This window comes from Oryctolagus cuniculus, chromosome 18 (genome assembly GCF_051225735.1).
Source record: "Oryctolagus cuniculus isolate XC-2025 breed Fujian yellow rabbit chromosome 18, ASM5122573v1, whole genome shotgun sequence".
Lineage (NCBI taxonomy): Eukaryota > Metazoa > Chordata > Mammalia > Lagomorpha > Leporidae > Oryctolagus > Oryctolagus cuniculus.
Window position 1 is genome coordinate 66,565,751 of NC_142884.1, and position 19,466 is coordinate 66,585,216.

General features: G+C 62.1%; 1 protein-coding gene across 2 annotated transcripts in view; it reads left to right on the forward strand.

The window, feature by feature from the left end:
• Positions 1-18,608, forward strand: part of VAC14 (VAC14 component of PIKFYVE complex) — a 100,581-nt gene extending 81,973 nt beyond the window's left edge. For both annotated transcript variants that reach the window (XM_017342353.4, XM_002711713.6), the window contains 5 exons: positions 8,487-8,661; positions 9,933-10,051; positions 10,800-10,879; positions 13,853-14,003; positions 18,025-18,608. In XM_017342353.4, the coding sequence (XP_017197842.3) occupies positions 8,487-8,661; positions 9,933-10,051; positions 10,800-10,879; positions 13,853-14,003; positions 18,025-18,187 (688 nt within the window). In that variant the 3' untranslated portion in view covers positions 18,188-18,608. The remainder of the gene's footprint in view (positions 1-8,486; positions 8,662-9,932; positions 10,052-10,799; positions 10,880-13,852; positions 14,004-18,024) is intronic.
• Positions 18,609-19,466: the final 858 nt, after the last annotated feature.

Here is a 19,466-nt window from a genome sequence, read left to right on the forward strand (position 1 = left end):
GTAAGGCTAAGCAGGCCGTCCCCTTCTCTTCAGCTGGAGCGTTTGGTTTTCTGTGGCAGCTCCCCGCAGTGACACTCTCCCTGGAGGGCTCACGCCAGCCCAGGTGCCTGTGACTGCCACTGAGCCTGGCACTGGCTCCTCCTGGACAGGGGGACAGACGGCTAAGGACAAAATTCCCCTCTCCCCTATCGTCCACCCATGGCCCTCCCTCCCTCAGTCTCTTTCCACCTGCTGCCAGAAAGACCCAGAAAAACAAATCGTCATACCTCCGCCTCCTACCCCCGAAAAACTTTTAAGTGTACAAGACACATCGACTGCATTAAACACGATGAATTTTTAAGGCATGAGTTGGCAGAGTTACCATGGTGCCTCTGCCCTGAGGGGCACACTGGCGAGGATTGATTGAAATAAATAAAACAGATTTACAATGTTCATGCTTGGGAAGCCGAGAGTTGGAAGGGAGGAGAGCGAGGAGGGGCAGGCGCAGTGAAACTCCAGGGCTTTCTGAACTTCGGCAGGGAGGCCGCTCCTTCCTCTCCCCACCCCAAGGCTCTTGTGACCCGAGAGCTGCTTCCTCTGTGAATTCCTGAAGGACCCCAGCTGGTGTGCAGGGCTGCAGGCCAGGAGGAGCCCCTGTGCCGGTGGGAATGGCTCTGGCCCTCTGCATTTTCTGGCCTTGACCTTGGGTTGCACTTGGGCTTTGTTGGCTATGCAACTCCAGGCTGCTCCTAAGGAAGCCCCCGTGTCGCCTTGGCCCTGGGCCACTGGAGGGGGATGTGCACACCTATGAGCAGCCCATGTGGAGGAGGAAATGAGGACTTGTCACTCTGCACAGTCCTGGCCTGGTCAGCAAGCCGCAGGCAGCTGGGGATAGACAGGAAGGAAGGCAGCCTGGAGTAGAGGGAGAGGGGAAGGAGGCTGAGCAGAGAAGCCAGGGTGGGGCAAATGACCCGGCGCTGCCTGGGGAGTGCGTGAACACCAGGCTCCCGGAGCTTGTTGCCCTGCAGTGGGCTGGGGTGTCCAGCACCCTGTGCTCTCCTCAAATGCAGCATCCGCGCCAGCCTCTGAGAGGTGCCGGAGCCAAGGCTGCCTGCCCAGCCACCCACCAGACCCCTCTTACCTGTCCAGACCTGGCAGTGGCCATCAAGGGGGCTCAGCTGCCCCCCAAAAGCTGGGTTTGCAGCCTGGTGCTGCCTGGCTCCATGGGGCTTGGAGAATTGGACCTGCCATTCTCTTGGTGAGAGAAGCCATTAGGTGGTCTTCATGCCGGAGAGGAGTAACGGGGGAGGGGGGTTCTGCTGAGTGGGACAGCACACAGACCTTCCTGGACCAGGTGACACTGTTTGTGTGGCCCGGCCTAACAGGCACCAGTGACATCTTCCACACTCCCTGCCTCAGGTGGCACTACCAAGGCCCAGTAGGGAAGGAACAGTGCCTTGATGGCAGGATGCAGACGGGCACAGGCCAGGCCTGGGGGCAGGGGAGATAGCACCCGGGAGAGATCACTGGACAGGGCAGCCCAGCTCTGCGCCTGACGCCCAGTGTTGGCATCTCTTTCTGCCCAGAGTCCCCGACTGGTCAGCTGTTCTGTGCTCTGCTACTGCAGAGCTGGTGCTGGTGCAGTGAGCTTCTGTTTGGGACAGTCAGGAATGTCACTGGCCCTTAGAGGGGTGATGGCTTTGACCTCCATCTCGCCTGGAGTCACCTGGAGTCCACGCAGTGCCTGCCCACGCCCCTACCCAGGAGCTGCAGCTGACCCGAGGGGCAGCACTGTCAGGCAGCTGGTCTGGGGTGTTCCTGCACCTCATCTTTGTCTCCTGCCCAGGCTGAGCACCCTGAACATGGTGCCCAGGGCCAGACACCTCATCAGTCTCTGCCCTTTGTCACTCTGTAAGGCTGGCCTGTGGAAGGGCAGGAGGGAGGGGAGGGAGGGAGGCGGCCTGTACCACAATCGCAGGCAGGGTTGGGGTGCCAGCCTGCCCCTCCTGGGTGTCGAGAGCCAGAGGAGCCGGGACTGAGAGGCCCCAGCTGAGGAACCTCGGAAGGATGGGCTGACAGTGGGAGAAGGGAGCTGTTTCACCCTGCCACGGCCGGTCCCGCTTTGAGAGATTGAAGGGAGTCAGGTCATGGGAAGAAGTCTTTTCTCTTCCCAGAAGCCACAGGCGCAATCCAGATTCCCCAGGGCCAACCATGGTGGAGAGACACAGGCTCAAGTCAGGCACTGCTTGCCCAGACCTCCGCCCACCAGGGCCCACACCGGCCTGAAGGAGCCTTCCTCCCAGCTGTCTGAAGCCCCACACCCTCAGGACTATGCCATGTGCTTCCCCCAGACTCCCAGGGTGAGCCCTGCAGCCCCGGAGCCGGCCAAGAGGAGAGAGGCCTCTGGCCATGGAAGCTGCTGTTTCCTCCCTCGATGGCAGCCACCCTTCACCCTTCTGCTCTGCCTTTTTTTTTTTTTTTTTTTTTTTTTTTTACAGATAAAGTTAGTGAGAGAGAGAGAGAGAGAAAGAAAGGAAGAAAGGTCTTCCTTCCATTGGTTCATGCCCCAAATGGCTGCCATGGCTGGAGCTTCGCCGATCCAAAGCCAGGAGCCGGATGCTTCCTCCCGGTCTCCCATGTGGGTGCAGGAGCCCAAGCACTTGGGCCATCCTCCACTGCCTTCCCACGCCACAGCAGAGAGCTGGACTGGAAGAGGAGCAACCGGGACTAGAACCTGGCGCCCATATGGGATGCCAGTTCCACAGGTGGAGGGTTACCAAGTGAGCCATGGCATCGGCCCCTCTGCTCTGTTCTTAACCCCAGGAGTTCGAGGGTTGTCCTCCAAACCACGGCTTGGCTGTGCCTAAGATGGTGGCCTTCTAGTTGCCAGAGGAGAAGCCCCAGTGTCCCCTTTCCCACAGCCTGGACAGGACAGAGAAGGCAGCACTGGCAGTAAAATGGTGTGACGCCATCTAAGCCCCGGACTCCATCTTAGGCTCTGGCCCCTGTCGCCATCTTGCACAGTAAGCTTCATTCCTAAGCCCAGCCTGGCTCACTGATGTCTGGTGACTAAAAGGCCCAACCACAAGCGTCAGCTCCACCTCCCCACCCTAACGGGATTTGCTGCCCCCACTTCCCTACCCCCTGCAAGAGTATAGCAGGACCTGCTTCCTGCACATGTGCACGCGCTCTCTCTCTCTCTCGACCTCTCTCGACCTCTCTCTCCTGCGCTCTCCCCCTCTCTCTCCGGCCTGTCGGGTTTCCCTACCCAACAGTAAACCTTAATTCTGGTGTTTGGTGTGTTTTGTGGTGGCCTTACAAGCACCAGGCTCCTTGCAGCCTCTGCTCTGTCTCCCTCCTCTTGCTGTGAGGCCACATGACCGGACTAGAGCCACCTGGAGGCCCAGGAACCTACAAGGCTGGGAGGTTCCAGGCAAGGAGAGCACCTTCCACCATAGGCCACCTCCGAGGCCAGCAGCTGTCCCATGCTGGGCCTGCTGTGTGGTGAGGCTTGGAGGTGTTGGCAGCTGAAGGGACAGTGACATGGAGGCATATGTTGGCCTGGCAGGTAACTCCCAGAAGGAAGCCAAGGAATCTGGGAAGGATTGCTGACAATGTGGGCAGGGCAGACTGCCTTTGGCCTTGGTAACTTCGGACACTGTCCCAGAGTGCCCGAACCCCTGTGCAGGCCTGGGCCGTAACCTCTTGCAGCTGCCCCAGAGCAGCGTCTCCATTACTAAGGGAAACGGGCACCCCAGGGATCTCAGAGCAGGCTGTAGGCGAGGTGCTCCCTGGAGGGCTCGCAGTGTGTGGCAGAGGGAGCCCCTGCAGAAACCAGAGCTGGGAGTTGGGGAGCAGGTGCCTGGGCCACGGTGTGGGGCTCCAAGGAGAGAGGCAAGCCACAAGCTTGGGGCTCTGGCCCGGCACCCTGACGGCCAACAGTCCCACTGCAGCCAGTGAGTGAGGGGGGTGCCTGTGTGGTCCTGAGCGCACCCCTCCCTTCCCTGGGTCATAGCTGCACAACCAGGTCCCTTCGCTTCCTCCTGGCCCCCTGTGGGTTCCCTCCCACTCCACCTCTCTGCCTCATCCCCAGACACTTTCCAGGCCATTGTCTCGTGGTGAATAGCATTTTAATACGGGCATTGCAAAACAGGGGCGAATGTTCAGTGCTTGCAAGCTGTGTTCCATTACTGACGCTGTGCAGCTCAAGCGGGCCAGGGAAGTGATGACGCGGCAGCCTGCGAGGCGGCCATCTGCCAGCACCCCACCCCCAGCCTGGGCAGGGGCGCCCCAGGGCCCGCTCACGAGGAGCACTGAGGAGGGTTCTGGAAGCTGCTTCCTCGGAGTCCGAATCTTCCACTCGTCCCCAGCTGTGTGTGACCAGCAGCCCAGGATTCTCTGGGCCTCAGGTTGCCCTGCCCTGCCCAGGCTGTGTGAGGACCCAGCAGGAAGCTCAGGGACAGCTCAGCTGGACACCGGCTCTGGCGTTCATGGCACTGCCTTTCCTTCCTCGCCCATCCGCATCTCAAGGAGAGGCCCTGGTGCCCGGTTCTACTCACCCTAGGGCAGCCCCCGAACCTGGGGAGGACCCAAGGCGCTGCCACTCTGCTTGTCTGTCACCCCCTGACTAGCTGCAAGCAGGCCCTGTGGTGCCTGGCGTCTCGTCAGGGGTCCTGTGAGCTAACTGCACTGTCACTGCTGTCCCTGTCAAAGGCCTTGTCTCCCCAAAGCTGGGGTGACACAGGTGCTGCCCTTGGCAGAGCCCTGTGCTGGCCCCAGGGCAGCCCCTGTAGGCTCCCCTTCAGTGGCAAATGGGGCACTGAGGCCCTGAGGCTGGGCCACGCAGGTGCCCCACTGCTGCTGCTCCCTGGGTCCCTGTTGCTGGCTTGTCCCCTCCCCCTGCGGGGCTTCCACTAGCAGTATGCAGAGGAGACCCCTTTGAGGAGGCTGGGGGAGGTGTGGGGTGGTGGCTGCCTCAGGCTGTCATGAATGCCCTGGGGTGAGCTGACCTCCGGGTCTCCGCCAGCAGGGAGGGAGAGAGCTCCCGAGAAAATGAGCGAGGCAGCCCAGCCCTGGCCTTGCCTGGCTGGTGATAGGGTCAAATACAACGTCAGAGATCACCTGTTTGCAGACAGGTACAGCACGCGGGAGCCTACAGCGGGTGTGCATGGGTGTGCAGAGTCGGAGTGGGACTGTGTGGGGGCCCGTCCGGAGGCTTTTCAGTGGGACAGCGAGGTTCCTCCGTGCAGTGACGTCCAACAGCAGTGGCTAGGCAGCTACCGAGGGCCAGGTTGCCGCCTTTGTTTGAGGCATTTGAGGGTCACAGACAAGGCTCTGCCCTTCGCAGCACACCATCTAGAGGGAGGCACAGACAGGAACCCAGGAAACAGGTGCATCAGCACGATGAGTTCCGGACGCGACTGCCCTGAAAGCAGTAGGACTGCATTAGAAGTGGGGGTGGGAGGAAGTACCAGACCGGTGGCCGGAAGGAGCTGTCCATGCACTAGCTCCCCAGTAGAACGGGCCGTGTCTCTGGGGCCACTGCAGGTGTGGCAAGGTCAGGAACAGAAGAAAAGTCAAGAAATTAGAGCGTCAGGAGTAGAAAAGGACGAGTGTCAGCGGAGGCTGGGAAGGAGCCCGGCTGAGGGTGTGAGCCCCGCAGGCTGCGGGGAGGTGCTGGGCTCGCGTTAGAGCTGGCAGGGAGCCGGCAGCAAGGCCCGGGCCAGGGAGGGCCAGGCTCGGGCTGGCACTTTTTAGGGTTGCTCCAGGTAGTGCATGGAGTGTAACCTGGGCGGGGGGCGGTGAGAGAAGCAGCAGGGAGGAAGATTGGGCATGTCTCAATCTCAAGGTTGACCAAGTTGGGGCAAGCGTTGTGGCACAGCAAGTCAAGCCAACATGTGTGACACCCACATCTCATATCAGAGTGCAAGTTTGAGTTCTGGCCCCTCCACCTCAATCCAGCTTCCTGCTAATGCACCCCAGGAGGCAGCAGATGATGGCTCAAGTGGTCGGGTACCCGCCACCCATGTGAGAGACCCAGACAGAGTTCCAGGCTCCTGGCTTCAGCCTACTGCACACTTGATTGTCGTGGGCACTTGGGAGTGAACCAGTGGATAGAAGATACCTCTCTCGCTCTGTGTCTCTGCCCTTCAAATAAAAAAACAAAAGCTTGACCCAGCGAGAGATAGCAGACACTTGTCCCAAGCAGTGGTGGTTGAGACAGGGTGAGGAGCCCCAGGCAGGAGGTGCTGTGAAGGCAGAGCCCTTGGCACTGCCATTGGACCCACGGTGACTTCCTGGTTTCAGCTTGAGTGGCTGGGTGGACAGTGATGCTGTTTATGGGTTAGAGCTAGGGGTTACGTCCACAGGGATACCAGGTCCTAGGTCATGGCACTGCAAAGCTGAAAATGCCTGTTAGGCGGCAAGGCAGCTGGCACAGCCAGAGCACCGTGGAGAAACACACATGGGAATCTCTGATCTCCAGATGGCTTTGAACACATCCATAGTACCCCATGGGACCACCAAGGGAGACTAGAGAGAGGAGGAGGAGGCGTGATCAGTGAGGTCAGAGGAAAACCAGGAGAGGGCAGGGTCAGCACTGTCCAGGGAAAAGCATTTCCAGAAAACGCCACCACCCCGACGTCTGTAACCGTCAGCAGGCCCTGCTCCCTAGGATACTGGGAGGCCTTGGCACCCTCCTCGCCTGGACCCCTCCCCCACTTCGGCTGCTGCAAGTCCCAGCCGGGGCCCCAGAGAGTGCTGCCTGGCAGCACTCAGCTGTTGGCCTCTGTCATGGAGACGGCAGCAGCTGCAGGTGACGGGCATTTGTCTGAAGGCTCCCCTTCCTCCCCAGCCTGCCCTCCTGGAAGATTTCTGTCGCACGGCCCTGGAGACAGTTCCTCTGGGGGTGGGAGGCCTGGGTAGGCACGGGCAGGCCGTCTGATTTCTGCAGGATGGCCGTCACCTCCCATCCTCGGACTGGAGGTGCCCTGGCCAGACCCTTCCTGGGGTGGCTGTCACCTCCACGGTGGGGGACCCAGCCCCTGTGCCGTGCACCCACCTCTGGGCATGGAATATGCTTCGTTTCTGGTCTTTAAGCAGCCCTCTGAAATTTTCGCCTCTTCTGCCTTAGCCATTGACCACAAGTGAGAGATGAAGCCATCATGGGCAGAGACATTGAGATCACACAGCTGGGGGTTGGAGTCACTGGGTTCTGGGATCCTTGCCCGGCTGTCTGGGCAGTGGCAGAGGCCTGGTAGTGTGCAAGCAGGGAGAAGTGGCCCCTTGTTCACATGCGCAGCCCCTCTCCCCGGAGCCCCTACACCACCCACTTCCCAGCCCCCACCATGCCTAGGCCTGGTTTGGGTTTCTCTCGTGGTGTCTTGCCCAAGCCTGCTGGTTCCAGCTGGGGCTTGGCTGGAGACAGCCTGCCCACTGTTTGTGCTTCGTGGTTTGGCCTCTCCATTACCAAATACTCTGGGATTTTTCCGGGGCTGGGCGTGGGGCAGAATCTCCTCCAGCCTGGCCCCAGGACCTAGAACCCAGAGCCATGGCTGGTGTTCGGAGGAAGCAGCAAGCCAGGCCCCAGTGAAGTCACTGACTTCCCTAGGAGTTCAGTGACCCAGGGGAAGCGGACGTGTTCCAGGCGTGCTGCCTCAACATGTGGCTTCACAAGAGACCCTGAAGCCTGGGGCCTTGCAGAGCCTGTGGGTGTCTCCCCAGAGCAGGGACAACATCAGTCCCAGACAGGAGCCAGCAAGGGCCGGACGCCACCTGCCGCCCTCTCAGCAGCCCCTCGCTGGCTCCCATCCTGCTCCTACCCACTTCCTTCTTGGCTCCAGGAAGCTTCTGTATGCCCAGGAAGTCATTGTCAGGGAGCCTGCAGGCGCTCTTCCCCTCAAGGCGGGGCACGGCGGTGATGGGGTTCTCAGGCTCCCTGAGCCCGTCCTGGACATCTCTCGTCACTGCTGACGTCCCCTTTCCCCAGGGCCCCTGGGAAAGCAGCCTTGCTTCATCCCCTGGGCTGCTTGTGTTCCTTTTCATAACGTGGAGACGCCTTCCTCCAAGCCCCATCCTCCTCTCCCCGGGACTCTTCCTAGAAAACACGCGGCCATAGGAGGGCCAGGCACAGCCTGGGCCAAGCCACTTCCGCTGCCCCGGAGCTTCCTCCTTTGTTCCAGGAAGATAAAGCATGGGTTGTCTTGAGGCGTGTTCATTCCACACGCACCTGCTGCACCCCTGCCACCTGCAGGCGTCACTGCTGGGGCGCTTGTGGGGAAGGGGGCTGCAGGGCAGTGAGACCTGACCTGGTGTGGGGAATGTGCGGAAGGAGGTGGGTTCTGGGGAGAGGAAAGGCCCGGAGTGGGCAAGAGCGCCTGGGCCTGTGAGGGCCGTGCTCTGTCCCAGGGAGGGGAAGGAGCAGGTGTCCCCAGGACACCAGAAAACGGAGCCAGGGCTTCCCCTGTCCGGCTGGCCTGAGCCGTAACCACCACTCGCCTGCCTTCCAGGCAGCTCTGCCTCCTGCTGAACGCAGAGAACATTTTCCACTCGATGGCAGACATCCTGCTCCGAGAGGAGGACCTCAAGTTCGCCTCGACCATGGTCCACACGCTCAACACCATCCTGCTGACCTCCACCGAGCTCTTCCAGCTGAGGAACCAGCTCAAGGACCTGAAGACTCTGGTATTCCACGGCCGGGGCTCTGGCCTTGCTTCAAGGCAGTCAGCGAACGGGCACCCAGCCTGCCCCTGGCTGGGCCCAGAAGGCTCATGGGGAGGAGATGGGGATGACATCACGATCATCCAAGGTCCAGGGTACAACGAGGGTCCCTTAGGAAGTGGCACCAACCACCAAAGAGTTGCTCGCAGACAAGGTCTCTGTAGCTATGCTGAGTCCCCTGCCCTCCCTGAACCGCCACCCACCCAGCCCCTACATCCTTACAGACAGGTGGGTGGTGCCACCTTCCCAGGGTTCAGCCTCTGGGTCATAACCTCATCAGGGAATCGGGTTCCTTGCTTTAGTCTTCCAGGCCCAGGCTCTCTCCCTCCAGCAGCTGCAAACATCTGTCTCATGAGGTGGCTGTCATAAGCCAGGGGGTCACGTTGCCACCTGTCCCAGGCCTTGGCTGAGAATCACAAGGGCTGGTCAGAGAGCAGGGAGACACCAGGACCCCGCACTGACGCAGAGACACAGGTCGCAGGCCCCTCAGCCCAGCTGAGGACCGTGGGCCAAGGGCCTCCAGAGACAGGCGCCGTCCTGCACGCCGGGATCAGGAGCTGGATCCCATAATCTGGGCCTCGGTCACCTCCTCTGGGCCCCCTCCCGGGCAGACCCTGGCGTCTGAAGGACGTCCGGGCTCGTCTGGGGGCATCTGGGGCCAAGTGGTTCGGAACGATCCAGGCCACAGCCTCATCTTCCTCCTGTGGTTCCTCCCAGGCATTCACAGAGGCCTTAAGAATCTTCCTCAGAGACAGGGGCTCCCCCAAGCGTGGGTGCGGCTCCAGGGCCATTCCTGAGTGTGCTAAGCCACGAGGCGGTCCGGGGAGCAAGGCGGGGTGGCGTTTGAGGATGGCGAGGCAGACCCCAGCTGGGAGAGCCTGGCCCGAGGAAGCTTCCCTGCCGCCCGCCCCCGCTTGGCCCCACGGCTCGGGGACCACGGGTCTAGGGAGGACAGAAAGGCAGCACAGAACACGGCCGATTCCCCGCCAGGCCCTCGCTGCCACCACGTGGCTGTGGGACCAGGAGGTAATGACAGGGTCTGAGGAGGAGCTGTCAGCGTTTCCTTTGTGACAGCTCGTTCCCAGCTGGGCTGCCAAGCGCAGCGGGCATGCTGAGCTGGCTCCCTGGCCACTCCCAAGGCCGCCGGTTCTCCCCATCACCCAGCGGCCTGCCTCGCACCGTTCTCCCCGGAGAGGAGCAGGGCCTCCTAACTGTTCCCCTTTCTCCTCTCTCAGGAGAGCCAGAACCTGTTCTGCTGCCTGTACCGTTCCTGGTGCCACAACCCAGTCACCACGGTGTCCCTCTGCTTCCTCACCCAGAACTACCGGCACGCCTACGACCTCATCCAGAAGTTGTATCCTTCCTCTCACTGCTGTTTCGGGGCAGGAGGGGCTGGTGATCCTTTCCCACCCAGCGAGCGGGCCCAGCTGCCGACCTGAGCCCTCCCTTCCACACGGCCTCCGGGGCTTGACGTCAGGGCCACCCGGCGGCCCTGTTTGCACTGTTGTGGGGAGCCCTCCAGAGGGGCACTGGCCTGAGAGCTGCACTCAGGAAGAACGGGTGCTCTGTGCACGCTGCCCTTCCTGCTGGCCACAGCCGGCCCCAGTGCCTGGGTGGGGGTGGGGGTGGCCCGGGAGTGGAAAGGAGCTCAGGTTTTGGGCCTGGGGGCCACAGAGCCAGTGCCCAGAGGCTCAGTAGAGGACACAGAGGGAAGCAGGCTGCACGGCTGCTCTCAGAAAGCGGGGCGAGGGGAAGGCGCATGGTAGACCATCCACTCCGGGGAGAGCAGAGGCCCTTCCTGCGGGTCCCCCCACTCAGGCTGCGGGGCCCCGATAAGAGCCTTTCTGAGCCCAGGACGGGGCAGAGGAAGACGCGGGCAGAATCCAACTGCTGCGCTGGGGCTCGGCGGCACTGCTTCCCGTGTAGAGGGGCAGAAAGGTGGAGGGAGAGAAGATCTGTGTCCTCGATGTGTGCCCACTCCTGCTGGTGAGCATCGGGCCCTGTGCCCAGGAAACCAGGGCCAGCGGTGCAGCTGCCCCTCACACACACGCGTGCGCGCTGTGCTGCCCACGTGGGCAGGCTTTCCTTGACTGCCCGCCCAGCGGGGACCTGGAGGTCACTGTGGACTTCCTCACGGAGGTGGACAAGTTGGTGCAGCTGATCGAGTGCCCCATCTTCACTTGTAAGAGCCCCGCATCTTCGCGTCTGCCCTAGGTCCACCCTGAGCCCTGGCCGGCCTGGGGGGGGTGGGGGGTGGAGCCAAGCTCGGGGGCAGGGCAAGGAGGGATGCTTCTGGAATGTCAGGAACATAGGACTGGGGAGGACCGTCCATCACGCTGAGACCAGCTGAGCAGGGCTGGGCACAAGGGGTTAAAACTCGGGTCCTGCCTGTCTCCCTCAGGGTGCATCTCGTGGACACAGGCCAGTGCTGCTGGCAAAACCCACACAATGGTTGATCCCACACCCTGCCCCTCTCTCCATGCGCTGCCCCCAGCCCTGACTGAAGCTGCAGGGCCCCCAGGCTCCCTGCAGGTGCTCCTGTTCCCTGGGAGCCCTGCCCTCATCTCTGAAAGCGGAGCTGGGCTTGCTGTGAGTTGCTGGGCAGGAGCTGCCTGGTTAGTAACACCCAGGCTGCACGTGCAGCAGTGACAGCTGGCTAGGGCGAGCGCGGCTCTTGGCGCCTCAACACAGCAGCGCCTGCTCCCCAAGCAGGCAGCACTCCGAACGACCTCCGTGCTCGCCGCGTGGGAGAGAAGCAGGAGGCAGCCCTGCCTGTGGCCACCTCTCCTGCCAAGCTGGTTGCTGCAGACTCCTGCCCTCTGGTAGAGTCTCCGACAAAGCAATGCAGAGGCTGAGGGACCCCGGCCTGCCTCCCACTCAAAGGGCCAACTTCCCCAAGCAGCAGGCACCACAGCAACTGAGGCCCCGGCCCTCAGCTGACTGCACAAGATCCAGGCCGTGTGCAAGCCCTCCCTGGAGGAGCTGCGAGACTTTCTCAGGCCCAGGGCTCTGTTGGAGAAAGGTGGTGACAGCAGGGAGCCCCCACGCTCAGCACCTGGCCCAGTCCTCAGTGGCCTGGCCCCTGCTGCTAGCCAGTTCAGGTGCAATGCAGTTGCCCCCAGGCCTGAAGAGGAGAAAAGACTTGAAACAGGCCCAGGCTACGGCTGGAGCGGCTGGAGCCGTGTGCATAGGAAAAACAAGCCACTGCCTCTGCTTTCACGCAGTACCCACCACGGGGACTTCAGTGACCCCAGCACGCAGGAGGCTTCTAGCCCAGGCCGCTGCTACGCTCTCACCGGAAGTGCTGTCAGGGCCCAGTCCTCATAGCTGCCGCCTCCCCTGCAGTGGGTCTGTGCCTCTGACCCACTCGTTCTAAGTCACGGTTCCCACACCCCTGCTTGGGTTCAGTGAACTTGCTGGAGCTGCTCATGGGACCCAGGGAAACACTTAGGTTTCTCCTCTTTCTGTAAAAAATCTTATAAGGTGGCCAGCACCGCAGCTCACTAGGCTAATCCTCTGCCTACGGCGCCGGCACCCTGGGTTCTAGTCCCGGTCGGGATGCCGCTTCTGTCCCGGCTGCTCCTCTTCTAGTCCAGCTCTCTGATGTGGCCTGGGAAGGCAGTGGAGGATGGCCCAGGTGCTTGGGCCCTGCACCCGCATGGGAGACCAGAAGGAAGCACCTGGCTCCTGGCTTCAGATCGGCACAGTGCACCAGCCGTAGCAGCCATTTGGGGGGTGAACCAATGGAAGGAAGACCTTTCTCTCCGTCTCTCTCTCTCACTGTCTAACTCTGCCTATCAAAAAAAAAAAGATTTAAAAAAAAATCTTACAGAGGATACAGACAGAGAGATGCACAGGGCACGGTGTGGGGCGGGGACAGAGCTTCCAGGCCTTTCTGGGCCCTGCACCCTTCGGGAACCTGCACGTGCTCAGCTAACCGGAAGCTCTCTGAGCTGTGTCCTTTGAGATTTCTGTGGCGATTGCATTCTGTACACACGATTGATTGTATCATTGGTCATTGGTGATCAGCTTAGCCTTCACCCCTCTCCCTTGAGGGGTGGATTAGTAGGAGACTGACCCAACCCTCTAATCCTGCCTTGGTTCTGGTGCCCAGCCCCTATCCTGAAGCTGCCTAGGGGTTGTCAGCCACCAGTCAGCTCATTAGCATACAAGAAGACATTTAACATTTCGGAGACTCCAGAATTTCTGGAGTTGTCCTCCTGTGTCAGGAAATGGGACACAGACCAAATACATTTCACAATATCACAAACAGCAGCCAGGCTTGGGGCAGGAAGAGGGGCTGTGGGAGGCCCAGCCCTGGCTTCCGGGCTCAGCAGAGGCCCGTCTGCCCTGACCCCCTGCAGCTGGGGGGCTGCTGCTGGGGATCGTGGCCTCTGGGCAGAAGTTGGTGGTTCCTGCTGCACCTAGAATGCCCTGCACTGGGCATAGACACACAGGAAGTAGACACAGGAGAGGCTCAGAGTAGGGACGTAAAAGCCCATTGGGCCTTGGGCAACTGGGACACCTTGTGGCAGAGCCGGCCACCAGTGGGCCCTGACACCTTGTGTGGAGCGGGCGCTAGATGGAGACCGGGGTGGGGGTGAGGGGGGAGGTAGCAGACTTGGTGCCTGAGTTGAATATCCAGAAGCCCCTCCCACACGCTGCCGGGTGCTGTGTCTTGCTACACACACAAGCATTTTTCCATCCTGCCCGCCCTTAAAGCTGCCCTAATCCGCTGTCTTTCTCTGCAGCTCGCCCTATTTATAGCTCTGTGTTGGCACGTGCCGAGCCAACCGGGGAATCTGTTACATTGCAAGCCCCCAGCCCTCCTAATACCAGGGAGGCAGCTGGGGGTGGGGGATGGCAGGCTCAGCCGTGGGTTTGGGGGCTGTGGCGCTGACGGGGCTGTGGGCAGGTGGGTAGGTAGGAAGAGAGATGAGATCATGGCAACAGTTGAGATGCTCGTGGGGAAGGTGGGAGCAGGCCTGTGCCTCCCTCCGAGCCAGGGCCACCTAGCTGGCCCTGCCAGACTGGGTCCCCAGGCTCTGGGTCCTGTGACTCTGGCCCTCTCCTGGCCAGATAAGCAGGGGTTCTGGGTTGGATGTACTCCCTGGCAGTACCTGACCCTTGACCCCTGCCCTCTGCCCTGCCACAGACCTGCGCCTGCAGCTGCTGGACGTGAGGAACCACCCGTACCTGATCAAGGCCCTGTACGGGCTGCTCATGCTGCTGCCACAGAGCAGCGCCTTCCAGCTGCTCTCACACCGGCTCCAGTGTGTGCCCAACCCCGAGCTGCTGCAGACCCAGTGAGTGCTGACCCGCTGCGCCCTCTGCTCCCACGGGGCATGGAGGTCATCCACCGAGCAGGGATGTCCAAGGGGCCGCTTCTCTGCCTCAGTTTCCCCCCACCTTGTCACTACCGCAGTGACCCTGTGCACCACACTGCTACTTTCCCTTCTGTCTCCTGTCCATGTCAGAGCACCGAGCTGGCGGTTCTGGGAGTGTTTACCAGGCAGGAGGTGGTGGCACTGCCTTCTTCAGACAGTCAGGGTGCAGTGTGCTGACCCAGGACTTAATCCAGAAACTCAGAGCGTGTCCCAGTCAGCCCAGCAAAGGACCGGGAGAGAAACTTCAGGAAGGGGGAGAATTCCTGCCGCAGCTTAAAAACAAGGGCTCAGGTGGCAGTGGGGCAGGAGAGCTACGCAGGACTGGCTCCCGGGCACCTCCCAGACCTCAGAAAGCCCCACCCCCATCCCACGTGTGACAGAGGCTCAAACCTGGGCCATTGAGAGACCCCAGCATCCCTGGACAGGCGGTAGGTGGGGTTGCACCCTTGGCGACTTGGGAAGGACAAGTCCATGGCCGCCCCTAGGCAGGGGGTCCAGGCTTCCACCCTGAACCCACTGCTGGCCCTGGCTGCCGAGCCTGCTGGGCTGTGTCTATATTTGGTAACCCTTGGAGGCTTTGCCTCATCCACAGGCATTTGGCATCCGAGATGGAAAATTTCACTTGTCAGGTCGCCATGGAAACGAGCAGAGCCACTGAGAAGATTTACGCTGAATGGAGCGCGCCCAGCTTGCATCAGATGCCCTGTGTGTCTAGAATTCCCTCCTGGGCTGTCAGAGCCCCTCAGCAGGCCTGACGCTTCGCTCCCACGAAGGGTTAGGGCGTCTGCCCTGGGATGGACACAGGCAGCCTTGGGATGTGGCTGCCCAGCCCTCAGGGTCCTGACCAGAGCCCCCATGCCCTCGGTGCCCTGGGGCTTTCGGTTCCCTCCACCCCTCTCACCTGGCTGTGCGGCACCTGATAGGTTGCTGCCCCCTGGCAAGTATGGCTCTGGCCAAGGCCCAGCTCCTGCCTCCTGTCGAAGTCCCCAGACCACAGCCCTCTAGGGTGGCAGGATGAGGCCTTGGTGCCGGCTGCTGTCTCGGCTACTCAGGGCACCCCCCAGCTGATCGCCAGGCGATGGGCTCCAGCACACTGAATGTCCTGGGGCACAGCGACGCTACCTCTGCATTGGGTCAGACTGCAGCTCTGAGCTGCGAGGCCTGAAGCACACCGGGCTCCCTGACCTGCCCTCCGCATCAGCCTTTCCGGCGCCCTGTGGGTGTTAGGGGGCCTGGAGCCACTGAGGAGGGGAAGAGGCAGAGGGCTGCTTCCCGCCACCTCTGGCCGCCCCACAGGAACCAGCCTGTCTCACTGGGGGCCCTCTTAGCCAGAGACAGGCTCTGCCCCGCAGAGAGCCAGTGCCCCTGTCAGCTCTGCACACCCCATCTTCTTGTCTCGGGAGAGGTGGGGAGGCTCAGAGCGGTCGGGCCCCTCCTCACGCTCCCCAGGCCACCGCAGGACAAGTTCGCAGAAGGAAACTGGGGAAGAAATGCAGATTTCCTGAGAACCCACCATGGGCGGTGCGAGGAAGGTTTGGGCCACAGGCTTGAGGTCTGGGCAGAGCGTGCTGTGTGCGCGGACTGCTGCAGGCTTGCACTGGGGTCTGGGAAGCCTCATGCCCTGTCTAGGCTCACAGCTTCTTCAGTACGTGTGCACTTGGAGTGCGTGGGTGTGTGAGATTCTCCCGGCCCCCCAGTCTTAGCTTAACAGCCTTTCTCGGTAAGGATCTAGGAAGAGAGATCACAGATAGGGGCACAGGCGCAGAGTGGGAGGAGGGGGCCGCAGGGACAGCTGGGGGAGGGGTCAGGTTGCAGGGCTGGGCACCGAGGGACAACGGACACCCTGGGAAGGGGGCTGAGGACAGTCCCAGCCCTGGGAGGGGCGGGCAGCTGTAGACAGCATCAGGTTGCCTGACAGCCCTTCGAGCTGCGACAGCTGGGGGCGTTTACACGCCCCCAGCCCGGCCCTCAGGAGCCACAAGGACTCCAACCACCACGCCCCCCCCTCCAGGCTTCCAGGCCACTCTCGAGGGACCACCTGCAGTGAGGCAGGCAGGAGCCTCTGTAGAAGCTGTGGCCAGCCGAGGGTGGGGTGGCCAAAGAGGGCTCTGGAGTCCCGGCCCCGTGCTGCAGCAGGGCAGCCTGGGTCACCAAGTGCAGGGCGGTGTCGGAAACAGATGGAGGCCCTGAGCCGTGGCCAGTCTGACGGGCAGTGAGGAGGCCCTGGCCTCCATGCTCCAAAGGCCGGGCAGCATCCTGGACCCCTACAGGGACACTTCTTGCTCCCAGACTCAGGGTCTGCCCATCATGGGGGCCTAACTGCTTGCTGCCTTTAAGGCCCAGAGAGCAGGATGCAGCCCACTCCTCCCCAGCCCCACCCTGACCTCGTGCCCAGCTTGCCTTCCATAACTAGCATCTCCCTAAAACCCTCTCTTGCTCCCTCTCCTGGACCTGAGGCCTTGCTTGCCAGGAGCACTGTAGGGAGCAGTGCGCAGACCCGTGGGCACCCAGCATCAGGTGACACACTTGGTGTCACCCTGTGGCCTCAGTCTCCAGACTCTGATGTCTCCAGCTCCTGGCCATGCCCTGGCCTGAGCGCTCCACGTTCCAGTTGTCCCTCAGCCTCCTCAGAAGCCCCGGTTGCTGTCTCAGGACTGGGGCACCTGACCCACAGGGTTATGGTGCCAGGGGGGTCCATCCTCCATTGCAGACATGTGGGAAGCACACATAGCCGCCCACAGTCTGGCCCCTAGTGCCAGCCCCATTCAGCTGCTCTTGGCTCTGTGGGAGCAGTGGTGCCTGAGCAGTGGCTTGCGAGGCCAGGGAATAGGAGCCACAGGAGCCACGCAAGCTGTTCTCAGGTGGTGTCTCCAGCTGGAAGAGGGAGGGGGTGCAGGAGGACCAGGGGTGCAGGAGGCAGCCTCTTGGGGTGGGGAGCGGTCCCCCTGCCCTGGTCCCATCACAGCAGCCTAGCAGGCCGGCAGATGCCCATCAGGCTGTGAGCTTGGGGTTTCTGCGCTGGGCCAGGCTCACTGCTGAGGGCGTCAGTGCAGGGAGTTCCATGGGGTTTCTCCCAGAATGACTGAGCACCGGGCCCTGGCTGAGCGGCCCCAATAGCTGCTGATCAGGTGCCCAAGCTGGGCCCCAGTGCTGGCTGGGCCCTTCCACTCAGTGTCTGGAGAGATCTCTCCAAAAGCCCCAGGAGTGGCTCCCCCACCCCTGTACAGACAGGAAAGAGTCACCCAAGGGCAGGCGGCTAGGACAGGTCTGTGTAGCCTCTGTGCTCGGCTGCTGCGCGCCCCCCATGTTCAGAGGGGCCCCAAGGGCATCCAGTCCCCATGGGCCGGCTGAGCGCTGGCCTTGCAGCTACAGGGGCAGCGTGCACACTACACTTGTGCAGCCACCGATGCTGCTGTGGACAACTGCTAAGGAGGCGGTGGTGGCCTCCAAAGCACAGGGGTCTGCAGTGAGTCGGGGGGGGGGGGGCGGGGGACAGCTTCCCTGGGGACAGCAAGTGGCCGCAGGCGGCAGTGCCCAACGCTCAACAACAAATGTTCCGCCAAGCCGCGGAGGTTCATCATGGTCCCAGTTGTTCCCAGCACTAGCTCTTCCCCAGAGAAAGGGCCAGGCTGCCTCCCCCTTCTCCCTGGACCCTGTTCCAGGCCCCAGCTGGCTTCCTGGCTGGCTGCTAGCCCTGGCTTTCACCCCAAAGGGAGCCACTCGTAAACAGGAAATGCTTCACGGAGCAGTGCCTGCTCTGGGCGCCACGGCCAGCCCGCAGGCTCAGGCAGCATCCAAGCGTCAGTGGCTGCTGTTCCCACCAAGTACGGGAGACGGGGTGCTCCAGGCCTCCCCACCTCGTGCCTGTTGAGAGGCAGGCAGCCCACAGCAGCAGCCCATGCTGGTGTGCTGACGCCGAACCCCTGCCCCCTCTTCCCAGAGACAGCCTGCAGGCGGCCCCCCAGTCCCAGGAAGCCAACACCCCCAGCATCGACTATGCAGAGCTGCTACAGCACTTCGAGAAGGTCCAGAACCAGCACCTGGAAGTGAGGCACCAGCGGAGCGGGCGCGGGGACCACCTGGAGCGGAGGGTGGTCCTCTGACAGCCCGGCCCGCAGCTGGGCCACTCCAGTGGCCCTATGACCGCTCAGGGCCTTCAGGCCGCCTCGTGAAGGGCACCAGGATCTGCCTCTCGGGGGCAGGGCTGGACCTGACCACCAGCCCGGGGCAGGGGGGAGGACGGAGGCTGTCGCGCGTGCTCCTCTCAGCCCAGCCCAGTCTGCTGGGCCCCAGGGCCCAGGGCTGAAGCTGCACCCCGGCATTCAGACAGAGCGTGCTTTCCCGGCTGGACACAGCCACAGGCACCTCTGGATTGGTCTCCCCTGCCTGCCAGGCACTGGCCCTGTGTGCACGCTTGCATGTGTGAACACATGTGGCTGCACGTGAGGCCAGCACAAAGACTTCTACTGAAGGATGCTCCCCCCACCCCACCCCTGCCCCAATAAAGAAATGACAGAAACCTCAGCCTGCACCTGCCTGCTCCTTCCTAGCTGGCACCTGTGCCCTGCCTGATGCTGCAGCTGCCCCAGGCCTCACCTGTCCTAAAGACCGGCTCTCATGGGGGTCCCTGCACCCCCATGTGGTCGGTGTGGACCTGGGGCCCAGCTCCTGGCATCTAGGACCTGTGCCTTCCTCCTGTCCTGCCCTGGACCCCTGAACTCTTTTCCTGTTCCCTAATACGGTTTTTCATTGCGTGAGTCCCAGGGACCAATGGGACACGGCCCCCCTCCAGGCAGGTGGGAGTGCGCCTCAGGAGCTTCTGGTGAGAGGGAAGTGCCGAGCACGGCGGGGGGGAGGGGGGGACCCTAACCCTCCGTTTCCAGCACTTGTAAGCCAGGGTTCACCTAACCTGCCTTTGGGAAGCCTTGGCTTGGCTTCATAGTGAGCTCCTAAGCGGCTGCTGCTGGCTCTGGGGCAGTGGAGAAGCAGCTCCCGCCTGCGTCTCCCCAGAGCCCCAGCACTGCCCCGCCCGCCCCATGGCGGTGGGTTCCCTGCCCGCAGTCCCCAGGACGTCGGGCTGAACTTGCCTCTGCCCACGCGTACGTGCCTGCGTCGCATTACACCTTCGTCCTGCTGCTCCCACATCAGCCCCCTCCCAATCTATCAGGTAGGAGGCACCCCCATCCACCAGCCGAAAGCCCGGCCTCCGGGTCTGGGTGGATTCCTCCCTCTTGGCAAAGAAGTCAAAGGAGGTGGGGGTGGGGTCCGCCCCGGGAATGAGATGTCCCAAGGCGGGCGGCGGCGCCCGTGACACCCTGAACCCCTGTTCTTTGAGGCGGAACTCATTGAGGGCCGGCCCCGTTCCGACGCGGGGCAGAAGGT